Genomic DNA, 23,241 nt, shown 5'->3' with positions numbered 1-23,241 from the left:
GGCAATCCTGCAACGCAAAGTGGCGGACGTAGCGCATTGTCCTGCGGACACAGTAGACTTAGTGACGCTGTGTGGCTAGAGGGCTGTGGTGGCGTTCCAGGAAAAGTTGACGCCGCTTTCGCAACTGGTTGGAAAAACTTGCACCTCAGCGGGCTGTTCTTAACAGAATATACTTGTCAACAGGAGGTAAAGGGTCGAAAAGCTTTTATTATTTAGCGATGTCACCACTGAGGCGTAGCGGCTCAGGAGGCTTCACTAGTTCGATATTGGCTCCTTGGGTTGTGAAGCACTGGCAATGGCTGTTGCACCCGACTTTTGACACTGTATCGCATCGTTCAAGCAAACAATGCAACTGAGCCAAGTGTGAGCTGGTGAGTAGTCGCCGCGGTTTATTTATTGCTGCATTTATTCAGTACAGGTAGGAGAGGGGACAAGCTTGAGAGGGTTCAGAGGGATGTGCCTTAAAGCTGCTGTCAGCAGGCATGCCCGGTGATAACAATCATTTCAACATGTCGCAAACCCGATGCACTTGACTTTCTCAAGCACAACACAGCACAATACAGCACATGCATTTATTCTTTTTTTCTGCACACTCAAGTAGAAGCCAAGAAAAAGCAGAGCCAAAATTCTGCTTGTTTGATACTGATATGCAATACACCATTTACCCTGCAATTTCCTTATAAGGACCACCAACACCATAATATTTTTAGTGAACCAAGAAAGGTGGACAGTCTTGTGTAATGGACATCCTTATGTGCTAACTTGAATGAAGGTCTAACAGAGAACAAAACAATGATTGTAGCATTGTTGCAGTACCACTCATTTGTAACGGACCATGCTTATACCTCTTGAAACATGTGAAACAGTGTATGCACACGCACCTCTTGTTGTGGCCATCTTCTTCTTCTGTCTCCATAGCGTCCTGCGAGCACAGCTCACTCACAGCTAGTCGTGCCAGGCGTCGCCTGCGCAGCTGAGAACAATAGCACCACATTCACTGGGGCCCAGTTTTCAGCATCAACGAGTAACCTGTTTAAAAATATTCTCAAAGCATTGCAATTGGTCACAAGATAATTTATTTAAAATTGAGCACTTGTTTAAAACTTCATATCGTAATATTTTAATCAGTAATTGGTTTGTTCAACTAGTCGCAACCGTTGTGTCCCATGACATTCGTATACATGGCAAAGGTCACATCGGGTGCAAGCGCTAGCAGGTTTGGGGAGACGGGTAAGCCTTATTTTTACAGCCGGCAGAGCATGGGAATAGCAAGCGCTATCAGCCCCACTGGGCGTGTCACATGAAATCCCTCCAACTTGCCCGAGTCTCTTTAGTCACCAGCAAGTGGTTAATCAACCACGTTTTGTTATGGCCGCCACCACCGTGGTCGCCCATCTCCCCAGCTGGTAAATCGGAAGTCTCTTTTTACCTAGCATCTTCTCTTTGAGGAATTCCTCAGTGATGTAAACTATAGCAAGCTGGCCTGCTTGAAGTATTAGCTGCAATCAGAATATATGCTTTCCAAATATACACGCGCTTGTCGTCCATTGTTTCCTCGAGCCATCTTAGCGAAAAACAAACGAAATTAAAAAATTCTTACACAATTGTCTTTCGTGACGAATGAGATTGAGCATTTTTGTGTACTATCCCACTAATATGTTTAGTGTGTCGCATAAGGACCACCAGACAGAAACACGGTTTGTTTCATTGATCATTTACATAGGCTTCTGGGTTATGTAAACGAAACAGGTATAAATTAATACTTGGAGGTGATATTAACATAGATATATTACAATATTTTTCAAATCGAGCACCCCTTTCAGTACTCTGGATTCAAATGGGCATACACTTTTAGGGAACACAGCCACACGTGTCACTACCTGCACTGAATCACTGCTTGATGTGTTTATCACAAACACGAGCACAGAAAACGTGATAACAGGAGCCTTGTGCTCCAGTCAGGCACATACCCATGATTTTTTTTTTTTTTTGAGGGGGGGGGGGGACACCCAAGGTAACCTTTCTATGCAAATGGGGGGGGGGGTACCTTGACTAATACAAATGTTAACGCCCGCCATTCGCCATAAAGATGCGTAAACCCACAAAAAAGAAATGAAATAAGGTGTATGTCACAGGTACGCCTGTGAGATACACCTCTCCTTTACTAGGCAAACTAGGAACCACGTCAAATGGACTCACGCAGGAAGAACACTGCCAAAAACAATTAAAAAAGTGAAAGTGTAAAATAAAGATTTCTATGGTAGCATACAACCTAAAAAAAAAAAATAGCAGTTGACAACCAAGGCACACGGCCCACGTGGGGTTGTATTACTCCGTCAGCCAATCACAGAAGCAAACAATATCGGCATGCGTTTTTTTCAAAATGGCATCGTACTTGATACCTCCGGAGCGTCTGCTGTTCTTGAAGAGTATTTTCATCGACGGAAGCAATTAGGTGTGCAACAGACATGGACAAAGTGTATGGAATCTGAGCATTTCACTCTTCAAAAGTCTACCTGCCATGGTTGCTTAGTGGCTATGATGTTGGGCTGCCATGCACGAGGTCGCGGGATCGAATCCAGATCCCGGCCAAGGCGGCCGCATATTTTATTGGGGCGAAATGCAAAAACACCCATGCACTTAGATTTAGGTGCACATTAAAGAACCCCAGTTGGTCCAAATTTCCGGAGTCCTCCACCAAGGCATGACTCATGGTTTTGGCATGTAAAACTTTAATTAAATCTTCAAAAGTCTGCGGTACAGTTCATTCACTGCTGAGCCCGATTTTCCTCATGACAAACATCACTGCCAACTGAAGTGCAACTTGACAATATACTGCATAGTTACAGCGAAGCAAGCATTTTATTTCAGTTCAATAAAGAATCAGGCATTCGTCATTCCACATAATAGGCGAGACAAAACATATAAATTTAAGTGCTAATAATTCTATATTTGTTACCACCTGATTTGGGTAACAGGAAAAGTTTGAAGTACGAATTATTTGCAGCCTCGCGGAGGAACAGTGGCTGGCAGTTATGAGGGCATGTGCGAGGCTTCACTGTAGACCTGGGTTGTATTCGATTACAGTCGCTGACTGATTTTTCGGACTCCAAAAATTCGGACATGCCCGATTATTCGGTCTGCGTCGCGGCACCGCCATTCTCCCCATAGACCATAATGCATAACATCTGCCGAAAGTTCAGACACCTTGCAAACTCTCGTTTCGGACACTCCTTGAGGCAACTCAATTGAGAACACCATGCCCCGACTCGGACCGGTGCATGGTTGGACTTGCTGAACACCATTTTTGTTTTGAACGGAGCCTCCTTCTGCCCCACGAAGTGGCGCTACTGCAGATCCCCGCTAATCATCATCGTTTCTGCCTGGTTTGTAGCTACAGCAGTTCCGGTCTCAGCTTAGTAAGCCATGTCAAGACAATCCAGCAGCTGATTTGTTTCTTTCTTCATGCACGACGCTCTGAGTAGGCCACGTTTTTCGTTTGTGCGACTGGTGTCGGCGTGACGGCGTGGTGATGTTTGCTTTGTGTGCTGTGTCGAGGTTGCGGTGATGCAACGCGGCATACGGAAACATCGCATCAAGTGTCTAATGGCGCCGACAGTGCCCGCGCAGACTGCGCTGGGGAATAATTTTTTTGAGCCGGTTACAAAGGTCAGCGCTCATTACGGACAAATGCGCCCCAGTGTCTATGAGTGCAGACACAGAAACACCCTCGACTTGCACGTCAAGAAGGTTCAGATGAGTGGGCAACGTCAGTAGAGGATTTGGCGGCGTAGGGAGCAATGCAGCGTCACCTCGAGGCGCTGCATCGTCTAGTTTTCCGGCTGGGAGCGGCGTCCAAAGGGAATCGGCGAATAGGAGCGATGGGGCTGCGGAGAGCGAGATTGTCGTCGTTGGGGCGAAGGCAAACGAGAATAGGAGCGGTTCGGTGCAGGAGAATCAGCGGTGGCGTTATCGGAGCGTGCGGCATAGGGACGAGAAGGGCCACCTGGGGGGCGAGAGTAGGCAGTATAAGTAGGCCGGGTTGGCGAACTCCAGCGACTGTGACAGTGCCGAGAAATCTGCCCGATTCGATGGCAGTGGAAACAAATGGGCTTGTCAGCAGTGCGCCATTCAGATGGGTTGTGGAAACGTGGTGGGTAAGAAGATGCGGGACGGGGCGGAATCGAAGAAGCCAGGCGGGTATCAGGACGATGGGCCGAGCAGATGGTGTGAAGACCCATGTTTTCGAACTCTTGGCGAACAACTGCCTGGATCAGTGAGACCGTGACTGCAGATGTGTTGGTGGAACTGGAGTCGAAGGCAGCCAGATAGGCGGCCTCGATCTCACGCCGGACGATCCTGGTAACATCGGCAGTGTTGTTGGGACGAGGAGTGTCGGCACAGGAAGATGTCGCTGGGGTGTTGGGCAGATGGGCAAACTGCTGCTCAATACTTCAACTTTTAGCGAGTTCCAGGCGGCGGCACTCTTTTATAACAGCATCCACCGTCGCTACGTTGTTGCAAACGAGCAAGTTGAAGGTGTCATCGGCAATGCCTTTGAGGATGTGGGCAACCTTGTCGGACTCACTCATGTGAGTGTCAACTTTGCGGCACAGAGCCAACACGTCCTGAATGTACGTGACATAGGGCTCTGTTGACGTCTGCACACGGCCGGAGAGCGCCTTCTGCACGGCAAGTTAGTGACCGTAGGGGTTGCCGAACAAGTCTCGAAGCTGTGTCTTAAGTGAATCCCAACTGGTAAGCTCATCTTCGTGCGTGCGATACCAAACTCTAGGTGTGCCACCGAGGTAAAAGACTACGTTGGCGAACATAATAGTAGGGTCCCACCGGTTATTGCGGCTGACGTGTTCATACAGGCTGATCCAGTCATCAACGTCTTCCCCATCTTTGCCCGAGAATACGCCAGGATCATGGGGAGCAGGGAGAGTGATGTAGGTCGTTGAGGTGGCAGCAGGTGTCGGAGCCGGCGGAGTCGGGTTGTCGTCGCCAGGAGCCATGAAGGAAGGCTCGACGTACCGTCCACTGCGAAGCTCCGTGACGAGGTACAGGGAACGTCCACCTCCACCAGATATGTTACGGAGGAAGACGCAGATGAAAAGCTATGTACAAGTATATTTACAAGAAAATACGCTGCGCTTGGCCAAGAGGCAACAGCCCGCGCTAGCTTCAAATCGTCATTGTCGTCTTCTTACTGCTCGGCTCTTCATCATTGGAAATACTATCCCGTAGCAATATAGAGACATTCGTAAACACACATATTAATCGATATTTACAACATTACCAGGAAATAAACTGAAGTAATAGCGGAAACCGCTGCTTTGTAGCCCGCGGTGGCACCCGCCTTTTTTCTCCATGTTGCACAAGCCTGCAAACGATGTGTGTAGTGCCATCACATCTCCATCCGCCTCGCACAGTTCGTCTTTAAATGTCACTCCATGTAGCCCAGGCTTAGTGGGAAAAATTGAGCAGGAAAGCGATGCAGGAACACACTTGTTTCAAATCAACTGGAAGTAGGCAACACTTCCAGCACCACTTGAAGTAGGCTGGACATAGTGACGGCGGCAGTGTGCAAAAGTTGAGAAGGAACACCATGGCTTCCGAGATTGGAAATGTTTAGCCCTCGTACCTCTGTTATTGCAGTGGAATCCCGGCGCAACGAAATCCCCTTCAACGAAATTTTTGCCACAACAAGGGTTCCCATCAATGTCCCATAGAACATAATGCATTGAAATTCCCTCCAAAACAAACTATACTTTGCGGACACATTTTTCCCTTCAACAAAGCTTTTTACGAAGCAGACGTGAGCAAAATTATTTATACTTTATACTGCTTCAGGGACGTCGGTGAAGCACAAGAAAGTGACTCAGCCGGTCCACAAGTACTCGGACAAGGCAGTTTACATACACCTGGTTCAATGAGACGCGGGCCAAGAAAATCACCCTTAGCAGTGATATTGTGCAGCAGAAAGCACTGCATTATGCTTGCATGCTAGGAATAGATTACCTTAAACCAGCATAGGTTTGCTGAACCTACTCAAGTCGCACCACAGCATCAACTGCAAAATTTTTTTCGGTGAAGCCGCTTTGGTGGATAGTGATGGCGCTACTGCGTGGATGTCAGCCAGCTTCGCAGGCATTCTAAAAGACTACGCACCATAGGATATTTATAATGCTGATGAGACTGGGCTCTCCTACAAGATGCTGCCCACCAGAACCCTAGATTTTAAGGGACAGCGATGACACAGAGGCAAGCGCAGTAAGAAGAGAATAACCGCGCTCCTGTGCGCTAATATGGATGATTCAGACATGCGGGAGATTTTGGTCATCGTAAAAGTGCCAAATCACGCTGCTTCAAAGGAAATTGGAGCCTTCTCGTGAAGTACGTGGCTAACACTCGGGCATGGATGACCCAGGCTGTTTTTGGAGAGTGATTCGAAGCCTTCAACCAGGACATGGGCAGGCAAGGCCGAAAGGTTTGTGTACTTTTACACAATTGTTCCACCCACATAATAGAGGGTGTCGAGCTGAAAAACATGCAGTTAAAATTTTTCCCACCGAACTGCGCCCCTGCAACCCCTCGACCACGGAGTAAGACATATAGGAGGTGAAACTCCCGTCAGCGCGAGCGAGCGCGGGCGACCAGATAAAGTCACAATTGTTGTATGCGCCGTCGTGGCCATATACAGTGGCGGCGCCATGCGGCGCGACGTAGAAGCCGCAGCGAAAAAAAGAAATGCAGCGCCCGGGCAGGCGGCTCCGGCCTACTCCGGCGCGCTCTGAACGGCGGTAATTTCTTTCTAGGCCGCCAGCACGATAACGGCTCCGCGGGCTTGTGACCTTTCCTGGTCACCACAAACAGTGGAGTTTCCACTCCTAAATATTTCTTGCTCCGTGCCCTCGACCAAGGGGTCATCTAGAGCGTCAAACCGGCCCACCGTGAGCACCTTATTCAAGGGCTGCTTCCTAACATGCAGCTGGGCCACGAAACAGAAGTGGACATCTTCATGGCACTCCAAATGACTGCTGTTTCATGGTGCACTATGAGAAGTGCCATAATCTGCAACTGCTTCTGCCATGCTGCGTTCACTGCACAGGTTGCCGAGACTTCGAACTCTGAGAACAAAGGTAGCGATGGAGACAGGTCGCCATCTGATGAAGTCACAGCATCAGCAGCCCTGCAGGAAAGTGGAGATGTGCCCGCCGATGTACATCCCAAGGAGTACATCCAAGCCGACTTGTGCGTGGTGGTGCACGAAGAATTGACAAACCAAGAAATACTGAAGAGGGTCCGAGAAGACTGTATTCTGTTGGACGAAGATGAAACAGCCGTGCAACGTGAGCCTGGACCATCAACTACATCACAGGTCATGGACGCATTTAATACAATCAGGCATTGCATTGGGTCCCAGGACGACGATGAGCCAATGGCTCTGCTGGCGGCATGCCAGAGTAGAGTTGTGCCATCGCTAGGCAAGGAGTGCAAACAAGCTAAGCTGACCGACTTTTGGAATTAAAGCTTGCTTTTTGTGTCAACGAGTCACGTGTCACCTATGTATTAGATAATATTGCTACACCCGTGTGGTATTTGACTGTTTGAACGAGGCATGTGGGCACCATCAATCGAGAAAAGAGGAGGAAGAACGAACTGGGCTCGCGCTGTTAATCTAACCGGTCAGCGCTGCAACCGCTGTTGTAAATACAGTAAAAGCTCGTTAATTCGAACCGCAAGGGGAAGCCGCTTCTGTTCGAATTAACGAAAGTTCGAACTAACGAAAGTGAAGGAGAGCAACAGTACACTGCCATTTGCAAGCAGTAGGGCATGTCAGAAATTTGGCGTGTCAGAAAGTGATGGCGTGTGCCACGGGCACACGCCATCTTCAAGTTGAAGCTCTGGGTCCGACTGTGCCACACCACCGATGTCCACCGAAACGAACGTTAGTCGAGGCTTAACACCACCACAATGAATCGCGACGGCAGATACCTCCTAAGCTGAAAACAGAGGTGCACAACCGATGAACACTGCCGAGACAAAGACGCTGAACATGTGAAGGTGGCGAAGACCCTGATTCGTTGGTTCTTGATTGCAAGCGCAGCTGCGACGTACTTGATTCGCTGTGTTTCGGTACTTGCCGTGCCATCTAAGCACAACATTAGCAGCTGCACAAGATTTGCAAAGCCTCCGAGATTCGCAATGGGAAAGAAGTCTCAGAGGTTACGTAGAACGGAGAGGCGGCAGCCGCCGCTGCCTTCTGCCTGACCCCGCGCCGGTTAGATTTTTTTTCCGATTTTGCCTCCACTCGCCGTTCTCTCCGTTCCGGAGGCAATGCAGCCTTGTGTGTAGGCAGTAGGCGCGTTTCTCTGGCCGTGTGCCAGGCGAGCGTAGTTCGAATTGTCCGTGAAGGAACCTTCTCGCATTCGAATTAACGGACTTTTTTATACATAGACTTCTGTGGAGTTTGGCCGGACCAAATCGTACAGTTCGGATTATCCATAAATTCGAATTATTGAAGTTCGAATTAATGAGCTTTCACTGTATAACCTGTAAATAGTAGCTCGTCTTACTGACTCATCCTTCGCATAACATTGTGGTGGAGGTGGAACGTTCCCCGTCCTCACCACGGAGCTCCGAAGCGGCCGCACTGTCTTCTCAGCCATGGCTTCCAATGGAACTACCCATCGCCACCTACACCTGCAGCGGCAACCACAACGTATGTTACGGTTCCTAGTCTCTGTGATCCTGGGACATTCTCTGCCCAAAATGACGTTGACGACTGGCTCAGCATGCATGAGCGTGTTAGCCAAAGCCACCACTAGGACCCTACCATTATGCTTGCCAATGTGATCTTTTATTTGGACAGGACACCATGTGTCTGGTTTCGCACCCATGAGATCGAGCTCTCCAGCTGGGACATTTTCAAAGAGTGGCTTCGCAACCTATTTGGCAATCTATCAGGTCGCCAACAGGCAGCGCGAAAAGAGCACAGGAAGTACTCGCACTTTGCTGGAAAGTTGACGAGCACATGACCGAGGTTGACAAGATGGGCCATATCCTACAAGGCATCGCGGACGGCGCCTTCAATTTGCTTGTCTATAACGACGTTTCTACCGTCGATGCCATCATGAAAGAATGCCACCGCTTCGAGGTAGCCAAAAGCCGCCGCGTCGTCTCACAGTTTTTCCAGCTCCCAAACACACCTGCCACATCCTCTTGCTCCGCTCTTAGCGCCACGTGACCATTTCAAAGAACGTCACACGTATCATCTGCCGTGACATTGAGGCAGCGAGTCCGGCCCCCCTTCATCCATGACCCCCTGACAGTACTTTTGACAAAGCGGCCCCCACTATTTCCGTTATTCAAGCAGTTGTAGGGCCAGAAATTGCAAATTTTGGCCTCCCTACCACCTGCTCTGTCTCCCGACCTGATTCTGCACCCATTCCCATGACGACAACCTGTAATGACCAGTATTTCGCTCCCAGACCATGCAATCCTGCTAGATGGCGAACCGCAGACGACAAACCGATCTGCTTCCGCTGCCACCGCGTTGGTCATGTATCCTGCCACTGCCGCACCACCTGGATGCCATCGTACTGGAGCTCATTCCCTGCTCCTCGCCCATACGCCGACGCTCGCCGTTATTCACCTTGCCATCTGTGTTCTACTTCTGATGTCCCTGACAGCCACTCCTCCATGCGATCGCCATCGCCTCAATGCCGTCGGTCCCCGTCACCCCAGCCTCGCTGCTTTTTCTCGCCAAACCGAGAGGTGGAAAACTAGGCCCTGCAGCTCATGGAGGTAGCGCTGCATCCCGTTCGTCCTGTCCAAATCCTCCGTTGACGCTCCTCACCAACACGAACCTAATTGAAGTAGACATAGACGGTGTTCCATTGATGGCATTAATTGATACTGGAGCCCAACTGTCCATAATGAGCGCTCACCTATGTCGTAGCCTCAAAAAATTCTTACGCCTGTTATCACTCGAGCCGTACGCGTCGCCAATGGCACCACTGTTGCCGTCAGGGGTATGTGCACTGCTCGCATAGGAATTGCTCGCCGCCAAGTTCCAGTCCTGTTCACCGTGCTGACCAGTTGCCCTCTTGACCTACTCTTTGCGCTTGACTTTCTGACGACACATTCTGCCTTCATCAACTGTGCCACTGGAATGCTGTGCCTCGAGCTTCCTCTCCTTTCAGACGTTCGCCCTGAACAACCGAAAACTCTCTGCACTACAGCATTTGTTCGCTTACCTCCAAAAGCCCTAACATTCAGTGAATCGGCCTCAACGGCAACCGTGCCTGATGGCTACTATGTCGTCGCATCTATTCGCGATGTCCTCCTGACGTGCGACATCTCTGTGCCACACTCCATCAAAACCCTTACTGCTGATCGGGTGTGTCTCCCCGTAATCAATTTTGGCTTGACAGAGCAAGTGTTACCTGAAGGCATAGCGGTGGCCACGCTGCGGTCAGTGACAGACGACCATGTCACTGCTTTTGCAGCAGACTTGTCTCTAGATCCACCTGATTACCCGCAGGGTGCCCTGAACCTCGACGGCTCATTACGTCCCATAGTCGCTCAGGACCTTGCACCTGACCAAGCCGCCGCCCTACATCGCCTTTTGCTTTCCTACCATGACATATTTGACACTGACAATCGACCACTTGGTCAGACGTCCCTTGTTAAGCATCGGATAAGCACTGGTGATGCTGTTCCCATCCACCGCCGACCGTATCCATGGCAGAGCAGCAAGTTATTCAGCAGCAAGTAAACAAGATGCTCGCTAGAGGCATTGTTAAGCCCTCGTCGAGTCCGTGGGCGTCACCGGCTGTGCTCGCCAAAAAAAAAGATGGCACGTGGCGTTTCTGCATTGATTACCACCACCTAAACCGTATTACTAAAAAAGATGTTGACCCTTTACCACGAATCGATGACACTCTTGAGTGTCTTCACAGTGCCAAATACTTTTCGTCCACCGATGTTCGACCTGGTTATTGGCAGATTTCCGTCGATGAGCAAAACCAAGAAAAGACTGCTTTCGTCTCTACAGATGGGCTCTACCAATTCAAGGTTATGCCATTCGGTTTATGCCATGCCCCCGCCACGTTCAAATGGATGATCGGCTCTCTGCTTCAAGGTTTCAAATGGTCACCTTGTCTTTGTTACCTCGACAACGTCCTTGTGTTCTCTCCTACATTTGAGACGCACCTTGAGCGCGTCGCAGCTATCCTTGACGTCTTCTGCAAGACTGGGCTCCAATTAAACTCATCGAAGTACCACTTCGGGCGCTGACTGATTACATTGCTAGGCCATCTCGTCGATGCTTCCGGAGTACAAACGGACTTGGAGAAGGTTCGAGCAGTAGCGGCTTTTCCTGCACCTCAGCCTGTCAAAGACGTCCGGAGTTTTGTGGGGCTCTGTTCTTATTTCCGACGGTTCATGAAAGATTTCGCAACAATCGCTCGGCCACTCACTGAACTTCTGAAGAAAGACGTGCCTTTTATGTGGGGTTCCTCTCAGGCTGCCGCATTTTCAGGCCTTATCAGGTTTCTCACCAATCCACCAGTCTTGGCCCACTTTGACCTGTCTGCGCCTACAGAGGTCCGAACCGATGCCAGTGGTTATGGGATCGGTGCCGTCTTATCGCAAAGCCAACACGGACACGACCGCTTTATAGCCTACGCTAGCCAGCTCCTGACAACTGCAGAGCGCGACTATTCGATTACCAAGCGTGAATGTCTTGCTCTTGTCTAGGCTGTTTCAAGGTACCGCCCATATTTATATGGCAAGCCCTTCTCAGTAATCACAGACCATCATGCACTCTGTTGGCTTTCGTCCCTCAAGGATCCTACTGGCCGGCTTGGTCGTTGGGCCCTCTGGCTACAAGAATACCCCTACAGAGTGACTTACAAGTCGGGATGCCAACACCAGGATGCATATTGCCTCTCTCACTACCCAGTTGAACACGCGACCTCTACGTCTGATACTGACACTGACGCCTGTGTTCTCTGTTTTTCCACTGCTCCATGTCGCCGACAAGCAGCGCCATGACCCGTGCTTGCGTATCATCACTGATCGCCTGGAATCAAGGTGGTGTACTCTACCGCCACAACATTGACCCCGACGGCCCTGCATTACTCCTTGTGATCCAAGCACCTTCACTCGGCTGTTCTCCACAAACTTCATGACCTCCCCACTGCCGGTCACCTGGGTGCATCCCATACCTATGACCGGATCCGCCGACGCTTCTTTTGGCCAGGGCTTGCTGGCTCCGTTCGAAGATACGTAGCTGCGTGTGAGAAATGCCAGCGATGCAAGACACCATCAACGCTCCCTGCTAGGTACCTTCAACCACTCGACATTGCCGCGGAACCATTCTTTCAGGTTGGTTTGGATTTACTTGGACCTTTTCCTCTTGCTAGCTCTGGGAACAGGTGAATCGCTGTGGCCACGGATTACACCACACGCTACGCCATCACCCAAGCGCATCCTACATGCTGCGCCACATATGTCGCCTATTTTCTTCTATGCGACATGATTTTATTACATGGAGCTCTGCGACAACTTCTCAAAGACCATGACCAGACATTCCTATCAAAAGTTATCGCCGACATCTTGCAGTTCTGTGCCACGAGGCACAAGCTATCCACGTCATACCATCCGCAAACAAGTGGCCTCACGGAGCGTCTCAATCACACTCTCACAGACATGCTCGCAAAATATGTCTCTACAGACCACACTGATTGGGACCTAGCTAAACCGTTTGTCATATTTGTTTAGAATTTTTCACACCACGACACAGCCAGTTATTCCCCATTTATCCTTTTGTTCGGTTGAGAGCCAGCAATGCTCCTCGACACAATCCTCCCTGTTCACGCAGCACCAACCAGTGAATATGCACTTGACGCCATCGCCCGCTGTGCCCACGCAAGGGAAATTGCCCGTGACCGCCTTCCGAAATCCCAAGAGAGTCAAAGGCATTTGTACGACCGGCGACACCGAGACGCCTGGTTCTTTGGTGCTTCTATGGTCTCTGTTGCGTCAGGTAAGCCTGTCAGAGATACTGCTCTCTCGTTACACAGGCCTATACCGAATGCATAGTGCCGTGACTCCCATCACCTACGAGATCGCCCCTGACACCCCATCTGCTTCCCAGTCCAGTGATATAGTGTACGTTACATGACTGAAGCAGTATCACCCTTCCAGTGATGACATTTAGACACTCCGGACGTTGCTTCTGCCGCTGGGGGATTATGCTACACGCGTGTGGTATTTGATTGTTTGAAAGAGGCGCATGGGCACCATCACTCGAGAAAAGAGGAGGAAGAACGAACTAGGCTCGCGCTGTGAGTCTAACCGGTCAGCGCTGCAACCACTGTTGTAAATATAACCTGTAAATAGTTGCTCGCCTTACTGACTCGTCTTTCGTGTAACAATATCACGACAACGAAATTTTTCGCACACCGTGTCAATTTTATTGTAGCGGGATTCAACTGTCTAGTGCTCCGACACGAAATTATTGTGAGAAAGCATCTCTTTCTAGGCATGTGACAAAAAAGCGTTTCAAGGGCCCTTTAACAGATTCAAAAACTGTGCGTTGTTGCTTGGTACCAAGATTACTACAAAGTGGACTATAGGCAAATGTCTTCTCTCTGTGTGTCAGGGCCTCATCCTGCTAGGGTGTGAGCACGAATTATGTGTTATGAAGTGGTCTAGCACCGATTGTATAGTGCCTTTAAATAACTATTTCCTTTGAGCCTAAACAGGGTGTTCCAGCGAACACTCTCAAAATTAAACAAGAATTGCTTGTGGCAGATAGCACAATTCTAGTCCATGAGCTGGTTACTCTAAGAGGTGGACATTACTTGCAAAAAAATTGAAATGCATAATCAACTAATGAAAAAAATTCCTGAATTAAGTATTTAACTAGTTACCTTATGATACATATTGCAATTTACAAATTATAGCGAGCGAGACTGCAAGGCATATTTACTTGAAAGGAATTGTGTAGACGACACCATTTAGGAGATATGCGCCGTGAAACTTGCGGTAAAAATGCACTGTCATTGCACTTAGTTTCTTAACAAGACATCGTTTTATGCATTCAAGCACAAAAGTAACTGGAACACCAACGCATCTCTCCACAAAATTCGGGAATTAATATCTCGAAACTCATAACAGGAATGTCAATGCATTTCTCGGCAGAGTTTGGGAATTATATCTCCAAACTGGTGCCATCCTGAGAATTCGTTTCAAGAGGATCCGCCTCGCGAGCTCCCTGCTAGAAGTTGTTAATTGCAATATGTATCATAAGGTAATTAGTTAAAAACTTAATTTGTGATCTTTTTAATTACTCTATTATGCATTTGAATTTTTTGTGCACAATGTCCACCTCTTCAAGTAGAACAGCCTATGGAATAGAATTGCGCAATCTACCACAGGTAAATATTAAACTTTTAAGAATAAGTTCACTGAAACACCTGGTATATGCCCATACTTGCTTTTAACAGCTGTAAATGCTTTTGCAGGTGCTCTTTTCATTTTGAAAGCACATTCGGTTATTTCATTTCCCAAAAACCAGTAGCATGGCCAGAAGCTGTTCCTTAAGGAAGCACATGTGGCAACGTGACCAAGCAACACACAGCAAGAATTATTCAAGAGGAAAAACAGTGCTCATCCCTGCATCACAACAAAGTCACGGTGCAGGACACTGTGCCATCTGTTGCACGCAGGTCACAGCACAGGGAATGTGCGCCGATTCAAGGCCCTTCCAGCGCTCACTGCTCTTGAGCAAAGAGGCACTTTCTTAATACAAACTGCAGAACAAAACACATGGTTTCTTTTTTCATCGTGAAATGTGGGATTGGTAAGAGAACGTATTACTTTTTTCCCAATTTTCCAAAAATATCTTACCCATCCTTATCAATGTCAGTTAACTTTTGAGGGCCTCTCACCATCTACTTATGACAATGCCTGGGAGAAAGATGGCAGCAGTGGTCAGCACAGAAAAGGTAGCTTGCACAAACTGTAGTCCCCGTTTTCTGGCTTTTTCACATGGCAGCTGGCCCAAATTCTGCAGCAGGTGAGCCCCGACTTCCTATTTGTATGCAAACACTCCTGTGTTGCAGCATGTGACAAAACACTTTAAGGGAGGAACAACTCTTGTGAACAAGTAGTGACCCAGGTAGTGTACCATAACACAAGTTTAACGCTTCCCTTGGGTGTGGGAACAGCTGTTGAAAAAGCTTGCACAATGGCGGGCATCTGATTTAAACAAGAAACAGATCTTTTTCCTGCTCAAAAACATTTCTGAGGTTCTTGCAGGATCTCAAGAATCCCATTTAAATGCATTAAGACACAAAAATGCTCTAGTCACCTCTGCCAACATTGAGCACCCATTCTCCGACTACAAGCTTATTCCAAGTGAGATGTATGATACCTGGGGAGCTACTGTCACTGTTCTTATAGTTTTTTATCGAGATTTATGAACATATTTTACTCAATGTATTTTTTTTCTATTAGGCATGAATCTCAGCATCTCTAATTAACCATTTAGGAGCTTTCCTGGTGCAGCTTGCATCTTTCTTTCTAGCTGCACTTGATTAGTAAATACCATATTTGCTTGATTCTAACACGCACCTTTTTCTAATAAAAAGTGCGTTAAAATTTTCTTGCACATTACCATATTAAATAAGTCTACTCAAAATGAAAAATGAAACAGATTCTTACAAAAAAGAAATCTCAATGCATGGTATAGCTAGTCACACTGCCATCAAATGGACGTTTTTTACAGTGGAGCTGTTAGAACCTCGCTGGGTTTCTCTTGAAGTTCACAGTTTCGCCGAGCTGGGGCGAAAGTTGAGAGAAAGTGAAAGCAGAGCATAAAAATAGCATTGCACAGCATAGCAATGCGGCGAGGGTGGGTGGAGCCTAGCGGGGGAGAAAGAGCGGCATGGTGGAGACACAGGTGGTGTGACGTCATTGCTCTCCTATAAAAACTTGCACGCTCGCTTTGGCAGATTTCAAGAACCTACCAGGTACAGGGCATCGGAGCTGGCATGCATCAAAGCTAAGGCACGGCGATTGCCGCCGTGTCAGTGCAGCATCTGGCACACGACACCGACGCATGTGGTGTTTCAACAAAGTGCTTCTGTTGTGGCGGGTGCCTCAAATGGAGCACCATCCCAACCCAAACCCGCCAGAGAGGAAGATGGCATGGATTTTTCTGAAGCCTTAACTTCCCCCAGCTCCACTGGTGTCTACGATAGCAGAGCCACGCATATTTTATGCCTTGGTTTGCAGTCGCTCAGAAACATTGCAAGGTGTGTCGATGGTGCATGGAATGCCCTCTTGCAGACACTCGTTGCACAAGCCTTCAAGAAGTGTGGCATCTCGAATGCATTAGATGGAACTGAAGATAATGTTCTGTGGTCAGTAGTAGACAGCGAGAAGGACGTGCCGTCAGACTCTAATAGCAACTAGCCGCTAAGATTCAGCTGTTTCCATGTCTGTGTGCCTTTGTGTTCCACGAAGTCATTTCAACTCGGTACGTGTCGACTTTGGTTATGTTACTCGACGTGTGCGGTAGAACTGGCACAAAGTAAATTTTTTTAATATTTGGCCGGTAATATAACTGCACGTTACAATTGTGCAGTAGAATTGTGCAAATATGGTATGCCTGCTCATAGCATCACAACAAATATATCAAGACTGTTGGCTGCAGCAACACAAATACCACCTCATGTGAAGCTATGGCTTAATGCACAATATGGTTGCCACTTCAGACCTCACAAGTGAATGCAATGCCCAAGAAAAAATTGACTGCACACATTCAATACATAAAACAGATTGTGGTTTCAAAACAGTGCCAAAATCAAGGCTTTAAGTGCCTGATTTAGGTGCCTAAATCCCAGATATTTAATGCCCATAAATCCGGTCACTAGTGATAACAATGTCATAGCCTGGGACAATGAAAATGCTTTTTCGGGTGGCATAATTTCAACTGCAAAGGACGTCTTTTGTTTCCTTTTGATCAATTAAGTGAGAATGAGGGTGTTCTGGTTGTGGCCACAAAGGAGAGGAAGAGCTTGGCATCTCCTGCTATAACTATAACTATCTTGTGTTACTCACTTGTGTGTAATGCACCTGGAAAGTATTGGTTTAAGTTGGTATGGTACGGTAAACCCTTCAAAAAAATCAAATTAGCAATTTTGGCACAGAAAAATTGATTGCACTATTAAGACCAAACCTGCGGAAGCGCAACCGCAAGCACCCGCTCAAAGCGGTTCAATTGCTGTGCACCCTGGCGTTTAAAAACGGCAGGCAGAATTTGGAGGCCGGTTTGTTTATCATTGTCGTTCGCAGTTTTCTTCGTTATGGCGTGTTCTTTTCTTGCTTGTGTGTGTGCGGCAAGTAAATGATTTGTACTAAAAGTTCATATATTCATTAAAGTAAAATGAAATATCCACCCAATCGTAGCAATTGCCTCAAAGAAAACCCATACGGATTCCTCGAAAGAAAAGCCTCGCAGGTGAAGAAAATTTTTTCCTGGTTAGAGACTCGAACACGGCACCGCCACCTTTCCGGGCAGCCGCTCTAGCATCTGAGCTAAACAGGCAGCCTGCAGATGGCAGGATGAAGTCGAATTTGTCAACAACTTGCAGCAAAAGCAAGAGTTTGACACAATAGTTGTTTTCTACAAATGACTATTACGTCAAACTCTTGTTTCGAGTTGACAAATTGGACTTCGTCCTACCATCTGCTAGCCGCCTGGTTAGCTCAGATGGTAGAGCGGCTGCCCCGAAAAGCGGTGGTCTCGGGTTCGAGTCTCGGACAAGGACAAATTTTTCTTCAACTGCGAGGCTTTTCTTTCGAGGAACCCATATGAGTTTTCTTTGTAGCAATTGCTACGATTGGGTGGATGTCTCATTTTCTCTTAATTACTTCTCTCCACCTTGCAGTTTTCCGCAAGACTATAACGTCAAGATCATATATTGTCGAAAATATTTCCTTTTATAGCATATGTGCCTCTAGTGGTGCTCTTGTAGTGTGTTTCGTCTTTGTTATCGTTCACACCATTACGATCGTGGTCGCCTTTGTTTCGAGTTTCAAACGTATTACTTGCCCAGAAGATTGCACAATCACCCAGCAAATGGAGCAGAAAGAGAACTTTCAAGGGTAATCAGTCTTCTGAGCAAATGCATTCATGGCCGAACACAAAACACCAATGAGTCGCTCAACCAACTCATCTGGTGCTGCTGCCTTAACACAACATTCGCCAGTGCTTACACATTGAAGACAGCAACTAACAATGCTGTAGCCTACTACAATGACGGTAATTCTGCATGAAAAGCAGTTCTGGGGGTTCTTAGAATTGTTCCAGGTGTGTTCGGTAATATTACCCTCGACAGGATGGACAAAGAGCGTGTTGACAGGGCAGAATTCTATCACTCTGCCTAGAGCAAGGAAGGACGACGGATAAAAAGGAACATTAAGAAGGGTTTTGGAGACACCTGCAATAAAGTCAGCAGTGAAATGTATTCTCCTAGGGCATTTTGAGCATCCACATGCAGTATGCAAACAGAAAACTTCATTTTTCTCAAATTGCGTTCTTATTAACTTTTCAAATTCAATGTACCTTTTCTCAGAAATTGTTCAGCCCATTCCAGTGAAACTTTGTACACATGCACTACAAGTCATAAATATTCTGAACTAAAAAATTTCCGATAATATGAATGATAACACTGGAAAAAATTACACAGCAAGAAACCCCCCTGTGGCTCTATGAATGAAGTGATATATATATATACATATATATATATATTTTTTTTGTACAACCTCCAAAGAGGATATGATACCTCTTTAGTTCAGATATGACCTACGGGTATTTAGAATTACACTGTGTAATATCATCACAATCCTCTGCATGGTTGCAGAGACAAGGTACATCAAATAATTAAACACACCTGAAGCTTTGTGTCTAGATGGTTTGCCTTTCCTCTGGCCCAATCCCAAACATAGTGTCCCATGTTGTACCCAAGAGCATCTTTTGAAAGAGCATGAAATTTGATGCAAATATCTGCAGCCGTTTCTAAAATATTACGTTAAAACTAACATGTACCAATTACCCTACCATACCCCCTTAAATAAAGCAGGACTCAGTGATAGCCCAGCTATTTTAGGATTTGGAGCAGTTTAGGAGCGGCCGCACGAGAATTTTTTAACAGCTTCAGAGCAGAAAAATTAGCCTTCTTGGAACACTTGAAGCAGTCCAGCCATTTCGCGAAGCTTTTTATTACCATGCAATCAGAAGGGCTGCTCAACTGTGAAGCAAGACACAAGGCCAACAGCGACCATTTAAGCTTGCCATTCCATGGACGGTAAATCATGCACAGTATATAATTTTATAACCAAGCCGCGAACTTAATTCCTTGAATGCTCACGAATCGATTTGTATAGTTGAGTACAGAATTGCACAACCCTACTGAGAACATTGCATTGCTGTGAAAACATGAAAATACAGCACTTCTGCGCAGTTGGCACAAAAGGCACTTCAGTGGGCCCAGCCACGAGGAGGCAAGTTGGACTATAGCAAAATGGCACAATAGCACAGTTGGACCCCCAGTGAGGACTCCCCAGAACCACTTTCCTAAGCTCACCTCTTTTGGACAAGGCTGCCAGTTTTCTACCAGCTTTTGAATGCTAAGCATTCTTCGGCTCATCCATAGCCTTAAATAGGTAGGTACCTGTCTCGCCCCCATTTCAGGTCCCTTCAATAAATAAAAGGAATCAAGTGTCCAATAGTGAAATCGAACCTCTGCTCGATGCTCTAACCATTAGGCCACATTCCCTGCCAGTTTTTCCCCTCGCGGCAACTTTCAGGTGCAACTTTGGGGATCGGCACACATCCCCAGTTGCGGCAGCTAACGAACGTAGATGCTGTGCAACATTGCACCACCTTCATGATTGGCCCATGCCAAACGGGTTTTAACATTTCTTTGCAGAAGTAGAAATTCCAGATTTTTACGGATGAACACCTGCACCTGTGTGTCCCTGTGTGCATGCCTGTCAACCATGATGGTTCAGGTTGTGTTCTTCACAGCTTATAAATGGCTAACGCTTCCTGAATAAACTTCAGTTGGCAATCAACGCTCGTCCTGTCATGGTTGTTCTCTTGTTCATGCCCTCATCTTTTCACGCTGTTTCAAGCTATATTCACATTCGTGCTATTACAAATTCCGTCGTCATTTCAACAAAGACCACATCACATAGACGTAGGTATACATACAACTGCATAACCTCTAGTCACTAGTGATGTCACAATTCCTGTTTCTTTTGCAAACACCTACACAGTACCTCTGTGAAAATGAACAGTTAGCATGTTGTAAACTTGTGTCACAGTCATACCATCGCCGTCATTGTCATCTTGCTGCTGTTGTCACACAACCTCACATCACACAAGTGCTTGATTTACACAAACATGTTGGTCCACTTGGTAACACTTCACAGAATCCCAAATGATACTGGATAGCTACCTGCAAAATGCTTCTCATAAATCAGTTCCCCCACTGCAGGGCATCTGCATAATCTTTTCTTTTCTCTGACAAGGCCTCCATTTTCTGCCAATCTCTTGGTGGCACAAATGAGCCTTGGGAACACTAACGATTAAGCAGCACACATGCCATCCTATCTTAAGCAAGAGAGTTGCTCAGTGTGCATGTAAATCCAGAGTTGCATCCTGTGTGTGTGGCTTCAGTCGACTACAGGGAGTCATCTGCTAGGAGTGCTAGTGGAGTCTGCCATAACTGTTTGCGCTGCCTACGCAGGCAGGCCTGCGCCACTAAGCATATGCACCAACATTCTTTTCAAAGCGTCTTCTGACTTGGGTATCTAGTATGTCACCAATGCACTAAGCACGTGTGCACATGGGTTGAGCGAAACAGCAAACTCCCGCATGAAAACAAAGTGCACTCATGTGACTGTCAACCCACTCGAATTCAAATGATCAGCTTCAGCGCGATGTTGGACTCCTGCTTTGTGTGGATCTCACAGACATCAAGGATTACCTTGTGAATGCAACGAACTTCGCGACCCATGAGCAACTGAAAGCCTACAAGTCGATGGAAGGCCACAATTATTCAATGAGTAGCTGGGTGCAGCAGCCGTGCATCAAAGTACTCACAGACAGCATGGTCGTTGAAAAGGTATGCGGATTTCTGTTTTTTTTTTTATGTCATTTTTCGGGCAGCAAAGTGTGGGAGCCTCGTGTGGGTTGCGCCACAAGTTATCGAGTGCCCCGACTATTGGGAAGGGGGTCCAGATGCTTGGGGCTGTTTTAAATGGTGTTTTTGTGTATGTAAACAAGTACAAGGCACCATGCATGCATTTAGCAAAGCAACGCTACTGCATAGTGCTAATATAAGAGATGCTCCTTGCTTTCAGAAGAAACAAGTATTTCGTACCTAGCTTTCCACCAAAGTAACATGACTGCCTTCATTATAGAATTTACAGCGTGTTGTCCACCTGTGTCATGTAAAGTAGCGTTAACATTGCTTGACACAGGGCTGAGCTGTGCAGTGCGCGACTTTTACAACTAACCTGCACAATGAATGATTTCAGAGGCCCCAGATACTTTGTTATCACGCATTCGACTTTATTTTAAAAAATGATTAAGGCACTTTGCACCTAATGTTCCATGTGTGTTAACATGGTCACAGAAACCTACTGGCAGTTTACAAAACATATTAAGGCAACTCGTGGTAGGCAGTGCATTGATTTCAGTGTATTCTTTCAGCAGCAAATACTTCCAACATACTTTTCAACGCGCCACACTGTGTTTGCATTGCCGTCCATGTGTATATTTTACTTTGTTATTAACGTTAAGGGGGCCAAACCAGTGCCGGCATGGTTTGGACATGGGAAGGTTGTGCCCGCAGAATTGCCAGCCTTGCTCCATGGGTGGCCTCACCAACGTTATGAAAACATGGGTGAATGTGCGGCGTGTCTTGTGATCGAACCAATGGTGATTTGCATAGCAAGGATGGAAAATGCGCGGCAGAGAACTTCAGCTCACAGGAAAGGGCAACTGGCCCCAGAAAACGTGCAACGATCTTGCGTGCAAAGCTTGAGTGGTGGCAACGCCGTACGCATGGTTCCGCAGTTGAAGCGTTTAGATAATTGTAGAAGCATTATGAGGTGCGTGACCAAACTGCAATCTAAACGGAGAAGCTCATCCTCCAGACAAACAAGGCGAAGAAGGGTCGCTTTTAACGCAGATGCGCCTACGTGATCGTCCAAGAGCATTCTCGGCACTTTACATCACGGTGTTTGCCACTGTGCAGTTGGGAAAAGCGCACCCAGCAGCAAGAAGCGCATATCAGCTCGGGACAGCAACCTGTACAGTCACGCGATGACTTGCAAGCCGTGTGCTCCGCAATAGTTGCGGCTGCCGCTTACCTCGTCTGGCGTCAGTTCGCTCATGTTGGCACAGCTGCGCGAGTAGTGGCTACAGCTACAGTAGGAACAGCACACCACGAACACGGCCAGCAGGCATTCTTGTCACTTGAGCAAAGTGACGGCACGAAACACGGCCGTCGCGGATTCGGCACATAAATAGAATAAAGAACCAGAGATGTTGATGTTCATTGGGCTGTGTGTAATGAAACAGCAAAGAAGCTCGAAGCGTAGAGTTTCTCATAGAGTTTCTGACTACATTACCTAGAGGGAAATCTGGCGCTGCTGCGCTGTGGTATGCATAGGTAGGGTGGCTAGAATGCCGCAGTTTCGCAGCTCCGCTCGGGAGATGACCGAAGTGGTGGTCACGCGAACTAGCGGCGCTGCGATCGCGTCTTTCGTCACTTTTTGTTTCGTTTCTGATAGAAGTTGCTTCATTTCTGCTAGATTTCTGTTTTATATTTTGAGAAGTAGTTATTTCACAGTTCTTAATTTTGAGCCTCTTTGTGAAATATTGTGATATCTGAGCTCTGTATTGTAAGTGCGTTTCTGGTAAGGAACTTGAAACTTGACTTCTGCTTTCACTTCTGGTTTCATGTTGGTTGCGCTGCACCGTCAGTCGCTATCCTTCTCCGTTTTGTAGGTGTTGTGTGATGTGTCGCAATTTGCTCTCTTGAAAAGCTTCTTGAAGAAGCGTTTCCGCATCTCATGACAGCAAGAAGTTCCCTATGCCGTGCTGTTTTGCCCCCGGCTGCACGAGCGGCCTTAGACACG

At 47.3% G+C, this 23,241-nt stretch overlaps 1 protein-coding gene across 4 annotated transcripts in view; it reads right to left on the bottom strand.

The window, feature by feature from the left end:
* Positions 1–22,712, bottom strand: part of Ube4B (Ubiquitination factor E4B) — a 547,587-nt gene extending 524,875 nt beyond the window's left edge. For 2 of the 4 annotated variants that reach the window (XM_075686926.1, XM_075686927.1), the window contains exons 1-2: positions 22,471–22,712; positions 882–973 (exon numbers count right to left, since the gene is read on the bottom strand). In XM_075686926.1, coding sequence (XP_075543041.1) covers positions 882–973; positions 22,471–22,494 — 116 coding nt within the window. In that variant the 5' untranslated portion in view covers positions 22,495–22,712. The remainder of the gene's footprint in view (positions 1–881; positions 974–22,470) is intronic. The other 2 variants (XM_075686925.1, XM_075686929.1) reach the window with 1 other exon arrangement.
* Positions 22,713–23,241: the final 529 nt, after the last annotated feature.

The sequence above is a fragment of the Dermacentor variabilis genome, chromosome 3 (genome assembly GCF_050947875.1).
Source record: "Dermacentor variabilis isolate Ectoservices chromosome 3, ASM5094787v1, whole genome shotgun sequence".
Classification (NCBI taxonomy): Eukaryota; Metazoa; Arthropoda; class Arachnida; order Ixodida; family Ixodidae; genus Dermacentor; species Dermacentor variabilis.
The sequence above is the reverse complement of the archived record's forward strand: the minus strand, read 5'-3'. Positions and strand labels throughout refer to the sequence as shown.